The following is a 25,000-nucleotide window of genomic DNA, read 5'->3' as shown; positions in this document are numbered from 1 at the left end:
GAATACCCAATCAGAACTCGACATAATTGTAAGTGTAACAGTGAGATTTAAAAACTGCACTGCGTAATATAGCTAGGTAACCGGTTTCCAATGCCCAGCGAAGTATGGCTTGTCAAATGATGCTTACTATTGTGTGATATTCTGTAACACATCACTCTGATATACATAGTATATGGATTTCAGGCAATGGATCAGTTATATATATATATATATATATATATATATATATATATATATATATATATATATATATATATACATATATATATACATATATATGAGACGATATAAAAAGTTAGTGAATTAGGCCTTCTTCAAAAGTAACGCCATTATTATAATTCAACGGATTTAAGTTGCTCTATTGGTAAAAAACTGTTAAAAGTACACGAGTACTTTTTGTTTTATGGATCTATGTATGATTAAACACGATAACCATAATCACTGGTGGCTGTAACAAAGATCTGTACATTTACTGTCATATATCTCTCTATTGCATATAGTATTATTGTATAATAAAAACCTCTTGTGTATGTTGTTATACGTTTAAAATGTAAGGCCATTCATAAATAAAAAATTCAACTAATACTACACTCTCTTTTGTTATCTGTAAAATATATATATATATATATGTGTGTGTGTGTGTGAATAAATTTTAAAATTGTATAAAAGACTGAATCGGTATTATTGAAAATACTTACAAGGCGCTTAGTCAATTTATCAATTATAGTACTGCATTAAGGACAAAGTTGAAAATATTGTTTCTTTTTGTTTTCTTTTTTTCTTTTTTTTCTTCTTTCTTTTTTTTTCTTCTTTTCCGGTTCAAAAAAAAAAAAAAAAAAAAAAAAAAAAAAAAAAAAAAAAAAGAATCAAATAAAATCAAAACCCACGTCTGATCCAATGCCTGACAATTGGCGAATGTAACTCTGCTTGGCAAATGTATAACAATATTATAATATGATATGCAACATTTATAATCTAATCTTATTTCGGTACTAATTGTTAGTTATGCTGGGCATCCATTTGTATTGTAAACAAAAGTTTCGAATGTACATTCGCAGTACATTTAACTTGTAAAAAAACATTGCAATCACTTACCAATGTAATAACAGATAATAAAAACCGTTTGTATAATATTGGTAATATGTGTAGTCGCAGTCGTTGCAACTTTCCGGTACTATTGTAAATTGTTGTATGTAAATATATTATAATAATATATAGCTGCATCTGTTTAGTAATTTGATTGTATGTGAGGTAAGGAGCCTGTCATCTGAACAGTACGATTTTATAAATTACGATTCTAGGAAATATAATTGACGAGTTATTTATTTCCAAGAATCGTTATCATAAATCGTACTTATGGAACTATTGTCATCTGTAAAATATAATATAAAAGATCCTGAGTTGTACTGTGTGGTACTATGGCTATGGAATTGTGTAGCAGAAGTCTATGCTGGCTTATTTCTGCCATAATTATAATTAAAAATACTATCGTCGAATAAAAGAACAAAAAAAAAAAAAAAAGAAGAAAAGAAAAAAAAGAAAAAAAAAAAAAAAAGAAAACCAACGTATACTTTTTAACTTACAAAAGAAAAAAACAAATCTATATCGTATAACCTCAAAAACGTAAATACGTATATACAAAAAGAAATAAAAAGAAAAAGAAAGATACGTACATAATATATAACGTCATACGTAAATATCACTAATAAATATGCATTATCAAAAAGTTTCAAGTATAGACATGATAATGATATTATTCGTGAATTTACTTTCATTTATGAAGAAAAACCTTCAAAATACCTAACCCACAAATATAATTTTCCAAAAAGTAATTCCTAATAATACTGATGTAACTTGTCGAATTCAAGATTATATCAACAAGTATTTAAAAATTATATAAATTTAAGCAAAGACTGATAAAAAAGAAAATAGATATATACATATATATGCATGTATGTATGTATGTATGTATATATATATATAAGCATATATATATATATATATAAATGCATATATATGCACATGTATGCATATATATGTATGTATGCATATATATGTATGTATGCATATATATGTATGTGTGCATATATATGTATGTATGCATATATATGTACATATATGCATATATATGTATGTGTATATATATATATACATAAAGAAAATAATAATCCTCTCCAAACTACATAAGAGAAAAAAACCAGCACAAACACAATGCCCCCTTATTATATATTGTTTAATTCAATCTGCTGCATAGTTGCGATCACGGTTTGTTGATAACTGTTAATAATAAATATTATTACTCTGTTGAGCTGTCGATTGGCTGTATATTGCAATGTATGCATGTGAAAAATATATCATGTACGAGCTATGTCATTGCACATTGCGCTGCAATAATAAAGTAAATATAATTCTCTGTAAGAATATAATATTGTTGTAAATATCTGTAGTCTGTATAACACTGTATAGCATTAAATAAAACAACAAGTATCCGGCTGCAGAATTATCAGTACGAGGTGGGATGGCTGCTCCACCTACGGCATATTTTTTTTACTCATTTCCCCCTTATTAACGTTCATCATCTTTATGATGAATAGGCACGGGACATTATATGTAAACTAGTCTCCCAAACCTATGTACACGGTTTAATATTCGTATCGATGATAGTCGAGTTAGATACGATCTATATAAACTTTTTCTGTACGCACAGAAAATAAATGTGTAGTATGCAGATCCGTTGCATTCGACGACAACGCACTTTCTCGATTTGTATTGCAATTCCGTACGTTTTTAAATAATTTCGAATTATGTGTTACACCCGTGCCTCATCCTGCACAGTTTCCGATCACCTAAATACAGAATCAGCCTTGTATCGTAACGTTATTTCTATCTATACTTGTCGATCAACTGTAAAGATTACGTTTCCTATTGAATCACAAGTTCACTAAATAATAAATTTAAACTTGACTCATCGCACGCTATATCACAAAATGATACTGGGAAATACAATAAAAATAAATAAAAACCTATACATTAGTGATACGAAGCATCGAATTGCAATATTCCGCTTGCAAAATGTTTCGTATCACCAATTTGGGCAACCTCTACGGAATAAGAATTATCACCAGCCTGTGCCTGGTATGCTCTCAGCTTTGGTTCTACAATATTTCCACTTCCGCTCCCCCCGCTATCTTCTGCGGGAAGACGAGAGAGCGGAGCAGAAGCGGTCAAGAGCACTTTGTTATCCACCTGAGCTTGCGTTTGAGCCTGAATTTGAGCCTGTGTTTGAGCCTGAACTTGTGTCTGTGTTTGAGCCTGAGCTCCACCCTGAACCTGTGCCTGACCCTGTCCTTGAACCTGAACTTTAACCTGATGATGGTAGATTTCCTCCTGGCGTTGCCTGTCCGCCACACTGAGTTCGTGGAAACTGACCAGGTGACGTTTGAGGTACAGCTTGGTCTTGAAGGGCTTGTTACATAGAGGGCATGTGACACTCTGAGGGTTGTGGATGAGGCGCATGTGCTGCCGCAGGTTGGACAAGTTACTGTACATGCGGTTGCACACAGGACAGGGGCGTGGGTCCAGCGAGTGCAGTTTACGCAGGTCAGCTGCAACACACACACAACTTGCTCTAACCGGTAGCAGCCCACAGCATAACACGTTACCATAGCATAGCACCACGCTTTATTCACACCATGAATAATATCAAAATGATACCACCCACCACAGGACAGCAACAACCAGCAAAAACCCTATTTAGCACTACCCAAATTTGCTGCCTGCACGGTACATGTATAATGTAATCCTGCAAGATAGCAACTTGCAAGGATATAATGAATTGAATCATAGATAACATAACGATATTGTGGTAAGGGAAAACACATAGTTTGAAAACAATGGTAAGCATGGATCAGCGAATAATGAAAATCCGTTAGGAATAATGGTCTTGGCCTTGTGAATTTTTTTTATGGTATGGTGGACTCGTGCATGTTACACAGAAAATCAGACTTTTATATTCTTGAATGTTGCTAACCGTTAATAAGTTCAAATATTTCCCGATAATCGTGTCAAGATATTTTATCTCGTTTATACTATAATTCTAAAATTGATTTCATTTACTTTCGAAAAGTAAAATAAATAGAGAATGAACGAGTGCTTTTGCACAATCAATATCGTACTATCACTCTGTGCGTGTAACTAATTATTTACTAATCATTGCACTTTCTTAAGTACACTCAAATGCAGAAATATAGTGCACGAAACGAAAAGTATGTAAAAAAAAAAAAAAAAAAAAAGAAAAAAGAAAATCATCTATCATTTAAAATCAAAGCAATATGTACATAGCACATTTATAACCGACCGAAATCGTATGTATGGATCTTTATCATTAGTAAACAAGAAAGCAAATGATGCTGGTGATAGCAAGATGGTTCTCGTTGACGAAGTTACTGGAGCATTAAATTTAACAAGAAGCACTTACTCGTCAGAGTCTGAATGCAGCGTTAAGGTGTAGTACTAATATATGTATATACGCATATATACGCGATGCATATATACGCACGTGAAAGCATGAGAACAAAAAAATTATGAAGCTTATTGGGATGGGTATTTTTAATTATGTACACGCAGGACATTGTTGTTAATGGTATTCGGGCTATATCGGTAACGTTCATACAATACAGCTGATTAACTGCAAACTGCACTCTGTGGACTTGGGCCTATTTTAGCCTCTGAGTGTCAAATGTCTCCTACCACCTACCAAGACCTACCGAGCTACACACGAGCTTACCATTTCAAACGATCAAGATTCCTTTCTCCTTCCTTGCTTCTACTCTCATTATACAGTTCTGATGTAATGGCTAGGTTGTTGCTGTTTGTAATGGTGCTCGCACTACCAAAAAGAATATAAATCATAGACTCACCTTGCTGCTCTTGATTCAGCTCATTGTTCCCATGTGAAGGTCCAGGCATACCACCTTCCATACTGGTTCCTAAAATAAAAAGAAAAAAAAAAAAAAAAAGAAAAAAACGTATCTTATAATACTTCTTGTTTCAATTTTTCTTTTCTATAGACTTTTATTTGTTTACCACAAAAAGAAAAAAGAAAAAAAAAAATAAATAAATACAGAAAAAGGTAACATTTGTACCTTGATAAGATGGTGGATATGTAGGTAACACTTCCATACCACCATCCAAACTAAGGAAACCACCAGGTAACGTGTTAACTTCTTGTTTTGATGAGCAATCGTCATCGCTGCCATATTCAGGTAGTTCTACTTTTGGCTAAAATTATAATATATATGACATTAAATAACAACAAGAAATTAAGATATATTATGTGTACGATAATTACCTCCACAATATCAATATCCTTATAACAGTCAAGCTGAACTTGCGGTTCTATAAGCGGTCTTGAGAGAGGTGTACTGCTAGCACAAGGCGTCACAGTAGGTGTTGGACTAGAGATTTGAGGTGAATCACTTCTTTTACACAGCCTTTTTAATGGTGGAGGGCTCGATGGTGGTGGTGTTTTACTGCGCTCATCGTCCAAACTCGGTGAGATCAGACCACGGCCATTTGATGCGTGAACATTATTCGTTTTCAAGTGCTACAATATTTTATATAAAAATTCAAATTATATTTCTACTTTATAATGTAAACTTTTTTTATAACATACATTATAATATTAATTACCTTTTCGTTGTTGTGCTGACTACTCTGAGAGTCGGTGAGACCACGGATTTGTAGAGATTCAGCTGTACGTAGAAAAGTAGGCAATTCAGCTTGTGAAATGTTTACTTCACCAGCATACATGAACTCCAGCAGTGATTGTAAATGTTCAAATTCCACATCCCGCATAAAAATTATTGGATGTTTGCAAGGATTGGTCTGTAAAAGTTAATAGTATTAGTAAACTATTCAGAAATATTCTTTTCTTACAACATACAGACATCAAATAAGAAATATATAAAATATATTTTATCGTATATTAATCGTATTCGAGCAGCTGACAGTTTGGACATTGACAAAATCATAAAAGAAAAAGTATAAAAAATTAATAAAGTTATATACACCGTACGGTGTTCATTATTCAACGGTCATAAAAAAATTTGTCCCATTTAATATGATATTAAGACTGGCCATTGAAGAAATTTATTTTAAATATAACAAGTTAACTACTTCGGCAATTTCAATTTAAGAAAATTCTAAAAGCAAAGTTTTAATCGCATTGGCCTCTGAACGGCTGATGCAACAAAAAGAGAGAGATACTATTTTAAATTTTAACATTATTTCATTTTCTATTTATATTTCTTATATGTAAAAAAAAGAAAAAAAAAAAAAAGATGCGAAATAAAAATAAATATCGTTAAGGGAACAAAATGATGTTAACAAAAAAAAAAAAAAAAAAAAAAAAAAAAAAAAAAAAAAAAAAAAGAAAAAGAAGGAAGAAAACGAAAAAAAAAAAAAAGAAAAATGGGAGAAAACAATAAATTAAAATCCTAATTTTTTAATTACAAAAATTTCCATATTCTCTCGTATACCGTACAAAACAATTTATTAAAAGAACACACGAGAGTAAGAGAGAGAGAGAGAGAGAGAGAGAGAGAGAGAGAGAGAGAGAGAGAGAGAGAGAGAGAGAGAGAGAGAGAGAATGTATGTGTGTGTGCTATAAAATTAATTAATTTTCAATATTTCTTGAAGAAAGAAAAGAAAACGAAAAAGAAAAAGAAAAAAAGAAGAATAGATAAAAATATATAAATAAAAATATATATATATATATATATATATATACACATGTAAATATACATAAATACATATAAATGAATAAAAGGAAAAAAAGAAAGAAGAAAAAAAAGAGAAACGTAGGAAAAGAAAAAACAAGAAACAAAAGAAAAAAAAAAAAAAAAAAAAAAAAAAAAAAAACCAGAAAAGAATTTGAAGAAACTTCGATAATTAAAATACCATATACTTTCGTAACAGTGCATGATATTTCGGAACAGTTATCGGTTTAATCGGTTTTAATTACTACTGCTGTACGTTGAAAGAAAGAAAAAAAGAAATAAAGGAAGGAAAAAAAAAAGATAAAACAAAAAAGAGAGAGAGAGAGAGAGAAGAAAAAAAAAAACAGAAAAAACAAAAGCGCATCTGCATTGGCGCACGAAGTGCGATATGGCTCCAAATTTGAGAGAGAGAGAGAGAGAGAGAGAGAGAGAGAGAGAGAAAAAGAGAGAGAGAAATAGAGATAGAGAGAGAGAGACAGAGAGAGTAAGAGAGAGATAGATAGAAAGAGAGACAGAGAGAGAGCTAAACGTGTCGGGGAGATAAGAAAACGGCTGGGACACGTAGCGCAAAATAGGTATTGTGTAATTTTGGAATTATTAACGGTCGGACGAAGCGACTAAGAAGATGCATATTACGTGCGCATACATAGCAGAGAGCAAGCACATATAGAAATATGAAAAAGAGTTGGAACGAAGAGACGAACGGAGGGATGACGAAGAGGAGTAGAGTACAGAGGAGAGAGAGAAGAGAAGAGAAGAGAGAAGAGGAATCGAAAACGTGTTAGGGGGAAACGGGGAGAGAGAGGGAGAGAGAGAGATAGAGAGAGAGAGGGAAGGCGCGGAATGATGACGAGAAGAGGCGCGGAGGGGGAAGGGAGGAGTAATATGTAAGCGTAAGAAAGAGAGAGAGAGAGAGGGACCGAAATTAGGGAAGAGGAGGTGGTGGAGGGGTAAGAAGCAACAGAGAGAGAGAGGGAGGAGGGAGGGAAGGAGGGAGGAAAGGAGAGAGGAGGGAGAGAGAGAGAAGAAGAAGGGGTCGAGGGGTGAAGGAGGTAGGAGGGGATAAGGAAGAAAAGTAGGGTGGGGAGCGGGAAGAAACGGTTTTCTAACCTTGAACAACTCCTTGAAGTAAGGGCTGCAAGCGGATAGGACGACCTTGTGAGCCTGAAGTCGCCTGCCATCGCAGGCGAATGTAACGTCGACGAAGTCCTCATCGTCTCGCAACGCCTCGAACTGGCTCGTGATGTTCGCCTGAAAGTTGTTCCACCGCAAGCAAAACTGCTGCTGGCTATCCGTCATTCTCTATTTCACTCGACTCCCTCAAAAACACCTGTGATCACACATCGAGGGAAGGTTTATTTTTCTTTCTCTTTTTCTTTCTTTCTTTCTTTCGTTCTTTCGTTCGTTCTTTCTTTCTTTTTTTTGTGTTCCGAAAATTTTTTTTTTTTTTTTTTGTTGTTGTCGTTTCCTTTATTATTAATTATTTATTATTATTGTTATTATTATTATTATTATTTTTTTTTTTCCTCGGGTCGGGGTAACTTAGTGTACCGTACGGCTATCTAAACTTAACTCTCTCATTACTGTAAAAATGTAAAATGTAAAAAGTGAATCGATGACTGAAGAGGAAACGTACGATATAAATAATGACAATCGATATCCAGGTTGCCATCCGCGAGGGAGAAAAATTCTCTAGCTTGGAGCCGCGCATACGCCGCCACTTTTCCCATTGCCGCGAGGACCGTATTCGTGTATATGTTGTGTTAGCAGCAGTAGCAGTAGTAGCACCAGCAGTAGCAGCGACGGCGGCAGTGTTGTTAGCAGCAGTAGTAGTAGCGGTAACAGCAGTAACAGCAGGAGCAGCAGCAGCAGCAGCAGTAACGTTTCATCGTTTCTCTAACGTCATTCACACACGACTACTACTACTACCACTACTACTATCACTACTACTACTACTACTACACTACTACTTCTACTACTACTATCACTACTACTACTATGACAACGATGACAATGATTGCGAATAGTTACTTATACTACTCTACTACTACACTACTATTACTATTACTCCTTACTACTACTACTATTACTCTTTACTACAACTATTACTACTACTATCACCTATTACAACGATGACAATGCAATACAACTATTACGACAGAACAACACAACGACGCGACACACACGCAAGCGCATAAACCGAAGAACACTATTAGAAACCTTTCGCGATTATGGTGTAGTAGTAGTGGTGGCGGTGCCTGTGGTTGTGGTGGTTGGTGGTTATGGTTATGTGGTACGATATGGTATATGGTATAGAAGGAACGTGCGCGCGTCCAACCTCTCGATCCTCTTACGAACACTACGAACGCATAACGACACAGAAGAGGAAGGACAGATAGCAAGAGAGAGAGAGAGAGAGAGAGAGAGAGAAAATAAAATTAAAAGAAAAAAAAAGAAAAAAAAAATTGGAATTTATTCTATGGTATATATCCGTACGAATTAAACGGGGAACGGACCGACAGCGCCGGCTCTATTTCGCGCCATGTCTGCATTGCCGAATTTCCGTTAGGACCAATGATTCCACTTCTTCGTGATATTACCAACTTTGAATAAAAAAATTTCTCTAACAGACTCTCACTCACTCACTAACTTACTAACTCACTCGTCCGCTCCTTCGTTCCTTCGCTCGCTCACCTTCTGACGTATCGTTTTGAACGTCGTGTTTCTTACTATACGAGAAAAAAAAGAGAGAGAGAGAAAGAGATATAGATATGTATATATAGAGATAGAGAGGGGGAATATTCAAGACTAATAAAAGTTTTCGCACGAATTTCAAATGATCCATAACCTAAAAATAATAAATAATGTTAAACTATTAATCCGAATATCCTACGTCTTTGATAAATATTTCTTTATTAAATTTCTTTTATGAGAAACAAATACGATCTCTAATTAACGCAGGTATCGTTCTGAGTTAATAAAAGTTGAAAAAAAGAAAAAGAAAAAAGAAATTATATGTAAAAAGAAAAAGATTATATATTTTATATATAAAATAAAAAAATATTATATAAAAATTATATACACATACATGTACATATGTATATGTAGATATATATATATATATATATATATATAAATATATTCTAGAATCCCAATGAAATATTTCGACCAATCTCCGAACGATGCATTCGACTGTACCAAGTTACTATCGCTGATTGGTCGTGAACAAATGTTATGAACCAATCAGGTTACGGCTGAGGTAATGTAATAATACGAGTCGAAGAGGATTACGACGCTTTAATACGCTCAAAGTAAGCACGATGTTCCGACCGCGTTACTACCAAATCGTGTATTTCCAAATTAATCCGAGAGTGGCGCTATGAACGAACCAATCCGCTCCTCTGCCCTCGCCAATTCCCCCTTCTCACCGCCACCACCACCATCGTCACTACCACCACCACTAATTCGTGCAAAAACCCATCTCGTACGCTGATCTCACGCGGCTCTTTACTCTCGATATGATCCTATATTTAACGTGAGTTTTAAACTCATTGTGTTAAGCCCTCGTTCTTCTGAACCAACATCGGTCCTATATCTCTCTCTCTTTCTCCCTTGAATCCGAGAGAGAACGGATCACACGTTACTCTTCTTGTTCTCGTATAGAACGTATATATATTATATATATATATATATTCATAGAAAGAAAGATAAAGAGAAATAGAAAGATAGAGAGAAACAAAGAAAGATATAGAAAGAGAGAGACAGAGAAATAGAGAGTCCGTGCATAAGAAGGCAAGAATAAGCAAGGACGACGACGGCGACGGCGACGGCGACGGCGACGACGCGTCCAATAGTGCGATTATAAACTTGTCCTTCTCATATACATACATACGTATATAACATAACATAACATATACATATATACGTACATATATACATATATAACTTATTCGTCTCTTCTTACGCGAGTGCGCGAACGTGCAACGATCGAGTTTGATAATAAAAGTGATGGCAGTCGTCTGACGGTGTGTATCATCTTGGGTGTTATTATTCGACCGTCATCCCATCAACAAATCTTTCGTTCCTGACGATGATGTACGAAGACGAGGAAGAGTGCAAGGTGATGAAGTGTATATACATATATATATATATATATATATGTATATGGTGTGTGTGTGTGTGTGTGTGTGTTTGTACGCGTATGTGTTTTCTGCGTCTCTGTGCAAATATAGGTGATTTTACGTGTGTGTGTGAGTGTGTATAAGCACGAAAAAGAGAGAAAGAGAAAACGACATGGACCTAGTCTATTCTTTCGTCCTTCCATGATTCTTTTCTTTCATAAGAATGAACAATTCTATTTTCTATACTTGTGTCCATCTTTGTCTTTATTCTCATTTCTCTCTCTCTCCCTCCCTCTCTCTCTCTCTCTCTCTCTGTCTCTCTCTCTCTTTTTGTCTTTCGCTCTTTCAATCTTTTCTCTCTTTTCTTTTTTTTTTTTGTCATTGTCAATCCTTCGAAAAAATACTAAACAAGATCAACGACCGTTTACATTGGCCATTTCAGAAAATCAATGTTACGCGAACGACGAGTATCGGTTTCGAGGAAGAACGAATGAGTGTGTGTGTGTGGGTGTATGTGATAGAAAGAGAGAGAGAGAGAGAGAGAGAGAGAGAGAGAGAGAGAGAGAGAGAGAGAGGGAGACAGAGTGAGTAAGAGAGAGAGAGAGAGAGAGAGAGAGAGAATCGCGCTGCAGTTTTAACCTAATTTCGTTCGCTCGTGCGGTGTACGCAAGGAAGTCCAATCGATAGATTTAAAGGAGCAGAGTGACACGAACGACCTCCGATCGTTCCTACTTCTTAGATCCCAACATCGTTTATCATTAAATTTATATTTTCGCGGAAAGAGAGAGATAGATAGGTAGATAGAGAAAGTGTGAGAGAGAGAGAGAGATATATATTAAATCCTTTCGTATTACGTTACGAGAGCGACTTACGCGACACTCCTCCACTTCGCTTTCGCACGCGACTCGATTCATACCAACAAACAGCTGATCTAATCGTATTTTCGATTTTGAATGATCGTTTGATCGTTTTAACCGTACACGTCTAATTTTTCTTTTCTCTTTTCTTGTTCCATCTCTTTTATCTTTTTTTTTTTTTTTATTTTCTAATATTTCAATTTTCAATTTTTTTTCTTTTTCTCCTTTTTTTTCGTTCTCTTTGGAAATTTCGTTTTTCTTTTTCTCTTTTTTTTTTTTTTTAATTATTTTCATATAGCACGACCGATATCGCGATCACGAGTGCACCACTCGTTGAGTATGCGTTTAGATCCTTTAAAAAGATATCTATTATGTACTTTGCACTTCGTCTTCGTCTTTTGACATGACACAATAACTTTTTACGTCTTTCTTATATTATAATATCATATTTCTTTGATAGAAACGTATCATCATATATTTTCTATCGTTATATCACGGTATTAACAATTTGAATTTATAAGTTTCCATGTTGTGTCATTCTAAATATTGCTTTTTGTACCGATAGGGAAAATGATGTTAAAAAGTGAACATGTGAATCATCTCTATAGAGTATTATCATTGCTCGATAGAATTTTTTTCCAAATGTTATGCTAGTAAATAGATTTTTTATAATTATATGTTGTATCAAACTGATATCATTGTGTAAGGAGAATGAAATCTTATTATTAATAATCTCTTATCAATTTCAGTGTACTTACAACGCCTTTGGTTGGTGATCGTGGTGGTTTCCCTTAGTGGAAACCAGAAATTTGATACTACGTCACGGTAAGTTTTATATGACTTATGAATTTCCTATCGAACATCTTGGATGGTATTCCTTAACGATGAGAAAAATTAGATACAAATGATACTCATCGAAGAGCATAATTTTAATCCAACTAAAAAGGGACTTCTATTCGATAACTTTGATTCTCTTTTTCTATTCGATAACTTTGATTCTCTTTTTCTATTCGATAACTTTGATTCTCTTTTTCTATTCGATAAGAATGTATTAAATGTTATCGTTGTATATATGTACCTTACATGTATACAATATTATATGTTAATTAGAACTACAATTTACATAATTTTTCACACCATTCAAAATGTATGCATTTAATTAAAAGAATAATTAATCAAGGGAAGTCCTGTATATAACGATTTAATCGTTTCAAGGTGAGGAAAGAAATAGATCTCTTTTCGTACCTTTAATTTTCTTTTTTGCTCTGTTTTTCTTGGGAAAAAGAAAAAGTCACTCCGAATATTTTTCGCACGCTCCCACGCAAAAACTCGAAACGTTTTGCGGCAATCCAAGTAGAAGCACCATAGAGTACTGAAATGACTACATAGCTATTGTATCATAAGAGGTACGAACATTACCTTAATCTTGGTAGGAGTCAAGCAGGCTTAGCAACGTACAGTCCAACGAAAAAGTAACTTTCGCATATCGTCCAATGAGAGATGTGACAAAGGTTGAACTATCCGAGTGATGTCATTCTCACGACTAGTTAGTATCTAGAAAAAGAAATAGAAAAAGAAAAAGAGAAAAAAAAACACACAAATGAAGAGGTATGATAAATAAAGAGAAGGAAAATTAACGATTAGATGTTTCCTTTGCGAATGATAGAAACAAATTTTCGTTATTCCAAAGAGAATATATACAAGTTAAGAATTTATTTATAAGTAAGCGATGGACGAGGCGAAATTTCTTTTCTTTTCTTCATATATACATATACATAATATATATATATATATATATGTATAAAAGAGAAAAAAAACATTTTAAAAATAAAACACAATCAAATTATAGGTGTGGTGTATATATATATATATATCACTCTCAATTAATGTGGTTTAACATCTTGAATTATACAAATACAAATCATATAAAAAGCTATAATATCGCAACAATCAATAAGATGTCTCAATTGTGTATATACATATATACATATATGTATATATATATATGTATTTATTGTGTGCATGTGTGTGTATATATATATATGTGTGTATATATATATATATATATGATGTCTCCTTTGATAGAAACGTTTATCACTTTTCCAATGAGATTGTACTTGGTATTATCAACGGATATCTAACGATAAGAAGAGAACCCATATTGGTTTAGCCCATCGACAGGTATACTTAACATACAGAAATATATATATATTCAGTTACAATCGCAAGAATCATCAGTGTTCGTATCTTTCTGAGAGCTTCGATATAGTCTTCAAAATCTTTTTTTGCTCTTTTCTCTTTTTATAATTTATATTTTTATTTTTCCCCCCTTATTTTATTACTTACTGTTCATCTATATCCTTCCATTTTATTTTTCTTTCTTTTTTTTGTTTCTTTCTTCTGTTCTGTTCTGTTCTGTTCTATTCTGTTCTGTTCTTATCGACGTTTCCTATTCGTTAAAATAAATCGAATAATACAGAGGGCGTTATAAATGCGATTTTAATGATAGATTCTACGATATCGTAAAATATTTTTTAGTGAGAAGTATTTGTATGTACAGTGCTACGTATGTGTTCTTTTCAATAAGAAAATATATAACTATTTTAATATATAATATATATATATATATATATAAAATATATATATATATATATATATATATATATTAATGTAATAAAAAGAATAATAATATCTCATATGTGACAAAAGAAATATAATTTAGTGAAAAAATACCGGTGAATTGATTTATTATTATTTTATTATTATATCGGGATAATGTTGTTACGTGGTATTGCATTTGCCGAGGTTCGAAGAAATTCGGTAAGACGCGTTTTCAAGAATCGCGACAAGGGACAAAATTCGAGTTGTGAAAAGGAAGGAAATGAAATTTCGAACGAGCTAACACGTCAATCAACCAAACGTACGTTGTTTTTGCAATCGAATGACGATCAACAGAAGAATCATGGTGTTATACCTATTGTCTCAGTAAGTTATAAAGTAAAGTTCATTTTATATGTATATATACATTATCTCTTATCTCTCTTTCTCTCTCTTTCTATCTCACTCCCTCTCTTTCGTGTTTCGTCATAACCAAAAAAGAAAATTTTTACCAGACGACTACGTTCGATATCTCAATCGAACATTCTTATCGTTTCTTTCTTTAGGAACGGAAACCTTTAAATTCTTACATTGAACTTAATTATTATTGAGTTAGATCCGGTGACTCACTATTTGAATGATTTTATTATTATTTTCTTTCTTTCTTTTTTTTTTTTTTCCTTTTCTCTAATAAAGATATCAGAGTCGTTAATCCATAATTTCTAATTATTGATAAGTAGAAATAAAAAATGATAATAATAGAGATAAAATATGTAACGTATATGTGTGTGTGTGTGTGCGTGCGTTTATTCCCTTTTTATATAAGTGGAATATTATGTATAATATTCCATGTAGATAGTATTAGTATAATATACTAATATTATCTCACAGAAAGATTTAGATTTTATTTATATATATATATATATATATATATATATATATATATATATATATATTATATATATATATTGTATAATATATTATAATATTATACTCTCTATCTATATTATTCTTATATAATATTTATATTATTATGTATCTGTTTATATTATTCTTATATAATGTTATTAAATATATATATATATATATATATATATATATATATATATATATATATATATTATAACATACTATATTATAATATAGTATAATTTAGAGAATAATATTGTATCATAATATTTATAATATATTATAATATAGAATATTATGTGCAATATATAATATATATATATATGTATATATAAGAAAAGTGAAAAGAGATTAGAGGTTAATATTATTCTATATATTTAGTTAATTAATTTCACGTCGATAAAAAAAAAAGAAAAAAAAAAAAAAGCAAGAAAAAGAAAGAACGAAAGAAGAAAAAAGGATAATAGGAACCAGACAAAAGAAAAAGAAAAGAGAAACAAAAATAAAAAGAAACTTTTCATTAATGTCTGACATGGTCATCGACCTCCATTATCTTGATTATTTAATACATCTTATAATTTATTTATGTATACTTATGTATATATGATCTAAGAATGAAACTCAGCCTGGTCTGAATAAGTTAAAAGTATTTACGACGCTCCTTCTTTAGACGAGTTACATAGTACTTGCTGGCACAACCAACGAACCGGTCTCTCTCTCTCTCTCTTTTTTTTCTCTCTCTCTCTCTCTCTCTCTCTCTCTCTCTCTCTCTCTCTCTCTCTCTCTCTGGCTCATCGAAAATGGACTCAATGTGTCGATATACTATATATATATATATTATATATATTATAAATATATATATATTTCTCTACACATATATATATGTATGTATATATATGTATAAATGTATGTATGTATGTATCTATGCATGTACTTTTGTGGACGTACATAAAGGCATACACACAATTGTATTGCAAAGACAATTACATAATTACAAGTTTACGCTTTCTCGTAGTAGTTACCTTGAAAGGGTTTACCATTCAATCGACGTTGATATATCGAACGAGACATGTCTATTCATTTGCATATGGCTAATCGATATACCCGGGCAATTAATATTCATTTCTCATTGACGTCTTAATTTGTATAATTACGAACTATTTTCTATTTTATTTTTATTCTTTTATTATACTCATTCGTTTATTATTTTCTTTCTTTCTTTCTTCTTCGTTTTTTTTTTGTTTTTTTTTTCTTGTTATTTATTTCTTTTTTCTTTTTTTTTTTTTTTTTTCACGTTGTATTGCAATAAAAAAGTTAATCGGTACCGTTTATTAAGTATTATATATATAATACTTAAAATATTCAGAAGGAATGTTTTCTATAAATTCTTTTTTATTTTATTTTATTTTATTTTATTTTATTTTATTTTAAGCGTCATGAATTATGAACAGGAAAATTTATGAGGTTTTTAATACGAAAGTAAATTTCTCAATGTCGGTGTCAATGTCGTTTGTGTGTGTGTGTGTACATATATCTGTGTGCAGGAGGCAATGCAACATGCGAATGTTTCGCGATAATTATTTCTGAAGAGTGTTAACCGAATATGTGACGTAAGTGAAACACGTGTGTATAACTCTTAATAACTAAATATGTAACATATTGCGATAGATAAATATGTATTTGCATCGAGATATCGTTCACTGTGCAAATAATTGTCTTTTGGAACGAGGATATACAAGTAAAGATGCAAGTGAGTTTTAGGTTATGTCGACTTTCGAAAATATAATTTTGTAATTTTAATATACGTATATTTGTTCTTTTTTCTCTTTTCTTTCTTTTTTTTTTTATTGCCCTTTTTTCGTATACACACACACACACACACACATGTGCGCGCACATCTTTTGCAGTTTATTTGTTAAATTTTTGATAAATGTACTTTATTGAGAAATTTTTTACGTGTAAAAAAAGAAGAAAAAAAACTTGGAAGAAATTTCTTTCTTTGAAAGAAACATAAACGAATTTTATAATTTTTTTATTTTCATATCTTTTTTTTTTTTTAATCTAAATATTTCATAAAATTGGAAGAATTAGTTTTCTCTTAGAAAAATATTTTTTTTTGTAATTTTTATGAATTATCTTGATTCTTGGTAAAGATATTGAAACAGAAATAATTTTCGAATTATTACACGAAATGTTAGAATATTCTTCTCTTTTTTTTTTTTTTTTTTTGAACGAAGTAAGTTATATAACATAATAAATAATCTGTCTTAAGCCCTAATTGATATGGTGAAAATTTCGTCACGCATGTTAGAAATTTACAGGATCCCAAAGGAATGATCAGAATTTTGTAGATTAAAAGATAAAAAAAAATAAAAAAAAAAGAGAACAAAAATTAAAATACACATTTTGGGTTATATTTAACACTTTATTCAAGAGCTAGTTCATTTAAATTTTCTGATTCAGAAAAAAAAAAAAAAGAAAAAGAAAAAGAAACTAAAAATAGATTCGAAAAAAATTCGAGAAAAGCAATAATTCATTATAACAAGTATTGAATCAAAGATGCCAGAGCAAAACTTATGTAATTGGTTTTCACATATTCCTTAACTTATCAGTTACATTGGGGTTAATTATACACAACGTAATCGAGAACAAGTTTCTAACTTCTAATACGACAAAGCTTCTAAATTTTTTTCATATCTGTGATTGAAATATTTGTATTGAAAGCTCTTGACTGGTAAAAGTGTAAAAAAGAAAAAAAAAAAAAAAAAGAAAAGAAAAAACAAACAAAAGAAAGAAAATTCAAATAAAAAGATGGACATAAAAATTAAGAGAAATGTCTACGTGACATGGCTCACGTTTGTAATTATAACGGGTGATCCAACAAAATTTCATTAAGATCGTGCTTTTTTTTTGCTTTTTTTTTTTAAATTTTCGATGCCATCTTTACACGTCGCTTAGTTTTATCAAGTCCATCTTTAGAAATGATAAATTTTGAAAAGTCTCGTGAAATTAACTCTCTTATCGATCACCGTGGTGAAACGTGCGCGCTTTCTACTTTACTTGCGTGCAATATACATATATATATATATATATATATATATAGATACTTATGTATCGCTCGGTGATAATGAAAGCGACCTAAATAATAATAAAAAAAAAAAAAAAAAAAAAAAAAAAGTATAATAAAATAAAAATACTAGAAAAATGTAGTCGATCGCATTAGAGGACTATAATCTATTATATATAATAGATTATTGAATATTTAATTATTTATTTATTAAAAAAAAAAGTTAAGTTATTTACGACAATAATAATAATAATAATAATAATAATAATAATAATAATAATAATAATAAAATTGAAAAATAAATTTATTAAATTTATATGAATTAAAACATATTCATATTTAATGGAATTTAATTAAATAAAATGTAACATAAGTGTAACAATTTAATTTTTCTGATTATTAAATTTTCTATAAAAAAAAAAGAAAAAAAAATGATAACCATACAATTGAATATTTAATATTTATTTAATAATTATGAGATTGAGCGAAAGTTCTTAAGTAATTTGAAAAATCAATTATTCTTTTTCGAAACTTTCTAATCTTCCAATTAGGTTTGTAATTTTATAATATGAAAACAAAACAAAACAAAACAAAAAATAAAAATATAATATAACGTTCTAAAAGATCACAAAAAGTAATAATCGATTTTTAAATATCATCGAGGAACATCAGGATCACTCTGTAATGCAATAAAATATATTCCTTCTAAATTTCGTACGAAAAATTATATCCGTAATAATTGTAATCATTAAGTAAATATTAAATGTATTTACTTAACGATTAATACATTGTTTCCTAAAAATTGTCTTAAAAAAAAAAAAAGAATAAATGAAAAGCAAAAATTAAAAAAAAAAGAAAATATATCGTGCGTCAAAAGGATTGAAAATATTTTTTAATTATTTCAATTTTGTATCACATTCAATTCATTCGTAAGATAGTTGGAGAACATTGTTCAGTGAACTTTTTGCGCCACCCTATGTATCCTTATGAACATATATATATATATATATACATATATATTATATATATATATATATGCATATATATACATACAAGGTAAACAAAAAGAACAGCTCGGCCGGTTTTATTCCCACTCTTCTGAATTCGTTCATCCACCTCGAACACTTCAGCAGGTTTCTTTCACCTTACACACCTCAGAGAGATTAGTTGGCAAAGTGTGTTTCGATTAACTAGTTGTGCATGACGTGCGAGTCTCGTGGGAATGTTTCACGTTTTTATATATATATAATATATATATATATATATATATATATATATATATATATATATATATATATATATATATTAAAAAAGAAAAGAATTAACGCTTCTAAATATTTTTTAAAACATCGACGAATTTGTTGTTTGTTAATGTTTGTGTTTGTGAAAAGTCAACTATTGAATAGAATGAAATAAAAAATAAATTGTTATCGGTTGTCGTAAAAGAGAATGAAAATAAATAAATAAAACATTTGCTATGGACAGAGACGAAATTTATAGTGTGAATAAATAGTTAAGATAAAAGGATAAATCTGATGAAGCTGGAATAATATCTTCAATCGCGAAAAGATTATTGATGCGGAACGATTGATCGATTTTCACTTCAAAAAAAAAAAAAACAAAAAAAAAAAAATAAAAGAATATATATATATTTTATTTTTATCTTTTGTTTACTTCAAATCATGTACATGTATTTTCGCGATTCAGTTAGCCTTGTACGCTTGGACTAAGTAATTCATAATATAACAAATACGTTACTCGAACAAGATATATACGTGTATATATTTATATGAAATTGTGTTTAGTTATAAATTTCAATTGAATGGAAAGAAGATGTGCAAGTCACAAAGTATTTCCCCTCCACCCAGGACTTTGCAACGATCTGGAAATCATGAGGTCCGTCGTATATAAAATTCTTATATAATTTTATTAGAACAAAATAAAAAAGAAAAAAAAAAAAAAAAAAAAAAAAAAAAAAAAAAAACAGAATTTACGTGTATATTTTAAGTTGGAGTAATTTAAAAAAAAGAAAAAGAGAAATTTATATTTTAAGTTAGCATTTTGTTTTTTGAAATTGGAAGTGACTCGACAATGAAGAATTGACGATTCTTTTGTTAGTGACGTAATAATGATCGGACTTTCTATTTTTCTTTTTTTTTTTTTTTTTTTTTTTTTTTTTTTTTTCCAAAAGAGAGAAAGAAACAGAAAAAATATAATATTTTCCTCATGAGATTTACGTAATTATATATACGTATATATATACGTATATATACACTATATATATATACGCATATACTTTTCTAAATATTTATTCTAAATTCTTGTTAAAAAAACAAAAAAGTTTTCCTGTTTACTTGAGAATACCTTCGATGTTCCTGATGGTTTTTTTCTCTCTCTCTCTCTGTCTTTCTCTCTTTCTCTTTATTTTCCATAAATGTATAATATACGCACGCGCGTATATATATATATATATATATATATATATATATATATATATATACGTATATGCATACATGTATGTCTATATATATACATATATCTCTTTTTTGGTTCGATTTAATTATTTTTGTTAACAGAGATCAAACGACAAAAGTGATAATGATTGATGATAAAATTAATGATAAAGATTTACAATTGATAATGTAAGTAATATGATAAGGATTTACAATTGATAATGATCATCCATTTAATTTTCTTTATTGTCGTAAAATCGAAGTGGTTATTTTTATCGGAGGAAATTTCAAATTGAATTAACGCGCGAAATTCAAATATATGTGTTACTTTGTTATTACGAAAAAAGAGAGAGAGAGAGAGGGAGGGGGAGAGAGAGAGAGAGAGAGAGAAAGAGAGAAAGGATTCCATCTGTCAGTTTGCTATCGAACAAAAGATAGCTTATCAGTGATAACAATTTTTATTTTATACTTGCTTGATGTCAGAAATTTATTGAAGAATGAAAATCAAGATTTCAAGGGATACGGTTATGTCAGTTCTCTAATAGTATTTTCCTCGTGTATGATAAATCGAAATACGCATATATGGTAAGACGCCGTGAGAAAATTCGAAGTTTCTTTGTAGGGAGAGCTTCGCGAACGTAGTTGGGAAAATAAATTACGAGAAACCGGAAGAAGTACAAACGATCGTATCCGGTTCGTCCTCGTCGCCATTCTATGTTCGGAACATCATGTTCGTGCTCAAAGTTCGATGTACCACTCAATGTGTTCAGCATTTTCTTTGTTCTTTTCTTTTTCTTTATTTCTTTTTTAATCGATTAATGTAATATTTCTTGATTACTTTTATTATCGATAATTTTTTCCTTTTCCTTTTTCTTTTTTTTTTTTTTTTTTCGTAATTTGTCAAATAATACTATTGTTCATTATTGAAGTGACTTATCTTTAATTTTGTACGTACGTGTGTGCTTGTGTTTATAAAAAAAAGTCAATATTTTACAAAAAGATATCTATTTTACCGACTGAGTTAAAAAATGATCGAATCGAATTATGTCTTATTTGTTGTTTACTATTTTTTTTTCTTTTTCTTACAAAATTAAAAATACAGAATTAAGTAATTTATTTTGATTCTATTCGGCGATTCGTTTAATTTAAAAGAAAAAAAAAGAAAAAAAAATTTGTTAATGAATTATGATAAATGCGAACGAAAAATAAAAATAAAAAAAAACAAAAATTACGAAAGTTCCAAAGTACAAACAATTTTTTTCAAATATTATCATATTTTTATATATATATATATATATATATATATATACGGATGTATTTACGATTAAAAATACATGAGTTAGGTAATAAACAACAATAGCATATTATTTAATCGAATGATATAAAACAAATTGGAATACATATTATTTGATTATCTTTTTCTTTTTTTTTTTCTTTTTTAATAAATCAGGCAGGATAAAAATATATCATTGATTTACGTTTTAAGTTAAAGAATCGAAAAAATTTTTGATTCGTATTAGAATAATGCTTTTTGTTTTATAAATTTCTTTTTTCTAATGCATCAATATAAAAATTTATACAAATATAAACGACGATTTTGCAACAGTTTATTTATTATTTGTCAGATAGAAAATCTTTTTTATCGAGGATAACTCCATGAATAAACGAAAATAATATTTCTATGGGCATAATATCTATCTCAAGGATGAATAGAAGAAAAATTAGAAAAATGAAAAATTCAAAAGTTTCCGAAAGTTAGGAATAATGGAGTGAGAATGGCAACGAGAGAATAAGAGAGAGGGATAGAGAGAGAAAGGGAGAAAGAGAAACTTTTAGGGTCAAAAATGGTTTGGTTGTCTAAGTTTCCTCTGGAATTAGACGATGACGTAGTCTTTTCGTAGAAACGATACTCGAGTTAACGTTCAAGTTAGAGTTCACTATAACGAAAACATTTTGTTATAATTGGAGTAGAATTTTTGTCAATATAAACGTTTTTTCTTTTGCAAAAAAGAAAAGAAAAAAAAAATAAATTCCTATCTTTCGTAAAAGAAAAAAGAAAAAAGAAAAAAGAAAGAGACAAAGCAATTATGCAAAATATTGAAAAACAAAGGAAATAATCGATTCGTTTGATAAACAACTCTTAAAAAAAAAAAAAAAGAACAAAAATAATAATGACAATAATTCAAATAAATAATAGTTCTGAGAAATACGATGATTAAAAAATTTTTCAAATTTTACTATGCAACTCGTAAAATATTTTTATATAACATTAAGATACATGTAAATATAAATAATTAAAATAAACAATTGTTTCGAGAAGTGCAAGAATTGTAAAAAATTAAAAGATTTCAATATGGAACTCGACAAAATATTTATATATAATCTTGAGATACATTTATATATATAAAAATAAATAAATAATTAAAGTAAACATAATAGTGCAAAAAAATCCAAAAATTTAAAAAAATTAAAAAATTTCAGTATGCAACTTTTGAAATATTTATACATAACCTTAAAATAAATACACACACACACACATATATATATATATATATATATATATATATATATATATAAATAAATAATTGAAGTAAATATAATAGCTCAGAGAAATGTTGACAGATTAAGAAAATTTAAAGATTTCAGTGTGTGTAGTTCGAATTTACATTAAAAAGAAAATAAATAAAGAAACGATTAAAATAAACATAAACAATAGCTCCGCCGTGTAAAAATTAAAAAATTAAAAAAATAAAAAAATAAATAAAAAAATAAAAAAAAAGTTACAACTCGAATTTTTATAGAAAAAAATAAATAGTTAAAATGTATATAATAATAGCTTCAGAGAGATGCAAGATAAACACGTTTATGTATATATATATATATATATACCTGACATTACTATAATCTTTTGTTATCTGATTCGAAATCTTTATCCCATGACGAAGAGGTCGACTCAATCTTTCATAAAGCAAAAAATGTTGGCCCATAAGAATGGTCGTTCGTTCAATAGTCAAACACGTGCTCTCTAGCGAGCGTCGTAGTTGCTTGCAATGCGAAGTGCATTTTCAGTTGGTGATGAGTGTTAAATCCGGTCGGCCAGACATAGGGAAAGACATTCTCGTGTATTCTCGATTTATTCGTGTCTCCTCTCTACGAAGTTGAGCGTGAGAAAGACTTAATAAAAGTTCCGACGTACTTTTTGTCATTAATTCAAAACCAAAACGGTATACAATATTAATTTTTCTTCTTTTTGTTTTTTGTTTCTTTTTTGTTATTTTTTGTTTGTTTTTTTTTCAAATTTTTTTCTTCAAACTTTTGGACCAAGCACTTTCAATAGTGTTGCAATAATTGTCGAATAGGCGAACGGACGAGTATATGCAACATCGTTTCACAATCAATTTATTCTGATTTTCTAATAGGGAAAAAAAGAAGAGAAGCGAAAGAGTCAAAGAAAATGAAAAGCTTGTCGAAAAAATTGCTAATCGAGTCGTAATCGACATAAAATAAATGTTCATACGATCTTGTTATATGATAAATGTAACTATATTGTGAATAATAATAATAATAATAATAATAATAATAATAATAATAATAATAATAATAATAATAATAATAATAATAATTGAATTATTAACATAAAATTTTCGAAGTTGTTCAACCTTTTCCGGTTCTTTTTTGTTTTCGAAATTTTTAACAAAACAAGCAAGAAACTTTTCCATCCAAATTCATATTTGGATAAAAACGTTATATATATATATGTATATATGTATCTATGTATATGTATATGTTTGCATGTATTTGTGTATTTGTAGGAAGGTGAGGCGATCTCGCTCATCGCCACAGCGTCCAAACTGGCCGCCGTGGAGGATGTGGGTCCAAAGCGGCCCGAAGGGCAAACCAGACCATCCGTCACCTCCCTGAAGGTCTCACCTACGGCGAGGGCGACTCTTCAAGCCCTAAGAACTAATAGAAATAGGATATCATCAGCAACGACACCACCGTGCACTAAGGACGCCGAGACCATCACAGGTATATATATATATATATATATATATATATATAATATACATATATATATATATATATTCTTCTTCCCTTTATTCCTTCTTTTTTCTATTTTTTTGTTTTTTGCTTTTGTTTTTGTTTTTTTTTTTTTTTTTTTTTAAAAGAAATCTTTTTTCTAAATCGATATTATAATATTTCTAACTAACTAAAC

General features: G+C 30.0%; 2 protein-coding genes across 14 annotated transcripts in view; one reads left to right on the top strand and one right to left on the bottom strand.

Annotated features, from left to right (window-relative positions):
- Window positions 1-2,082: 2,082 nt before the first annotated feature.
- The window catches only part of LOC124947995 (protein abrupt-like), a 24,084-nt gene continuing 1,166 nt past the window's right edge, over window positions 2,083-25,000 (bottom strand). The window contains exons 1-8 of one of the 4 annotated variants that reach the window (XM_047490962.1): window positions 14,104-14,137; window positions 13,177-13,311; window positions 7,890-8,109; window positions 5,692-5,886; window positions 5,351-5,605; window positions 5,145-5,280; window positions 4,920-4,988; window positions 2,083-3,605 (exon numbers count right to left, since the gene is read on the bottom strand). In XM_047490962.1, the coding sequence (XP_047346918.1) occupies window positions 3,031-3,605; window positions 4,920-4,988; window positions 5,145-5,280; window positions 5,351-5,605; window positions 5,692-5,886; window positions 7,890-8,078 (1,419 nt within the window). In that variant the 5' untranslated portion in view covers window positions 8,079-8,109; window positions 13,177-13,311; window positions 14,104-14,137 and the 3' untranslated portion in view covers window positions 2,083-3,030. The other 3 variants (XM_047490960.1, XM_047490961.1, XM_047490959.1) reach the window with 3 other exon arrangements.
- LOC124947996 overlaps window positions 7,865-25,000 on the top strand; it is a 21,280-nt gene continuing 4,144 nt past the window's right edge. The window contains exons 1-4 of one of the 10 annotated variants that reach the window (XR_007100571.1): window positions 10,332-10,899; window positions 12,507-12,582; window positions 14,563-14,742; window positions 24,597-24,813. Coding sequence is in view for 4 of the 10 variants with exons in the window: in XM_047490963.1 (XP_047346919.1) it covers window positions 20,165-20,227; window positions 24,597-24,813 (280 nt within the window). In the remaining 6 variants the exon portion in view is untranslated. The other 9 variants (XR_007100575.1, XR_007100572.1, XR_007100573.1 and 6 more) reach the window with 9 other exon arrangements.

The sequence above is a fragment of the Vespa velutina genome, chromosome 3, assembly GCF_912470025.1.
Source record: "Vespa velutina chromosome 3, iVesVel2.1, whole genome shotgun sequence".
Classification (NCBI taxonomy): Eukaryota; Metazoa; Arthropoda; class Insecta; order Hymenoptera; family Vespidae; genus Vespa; species Vespa velutina.
Note: the sequence above shows the minus strand (reverse complement) of the source record. Positions and strands in the feature narration are given on the sequence as shown.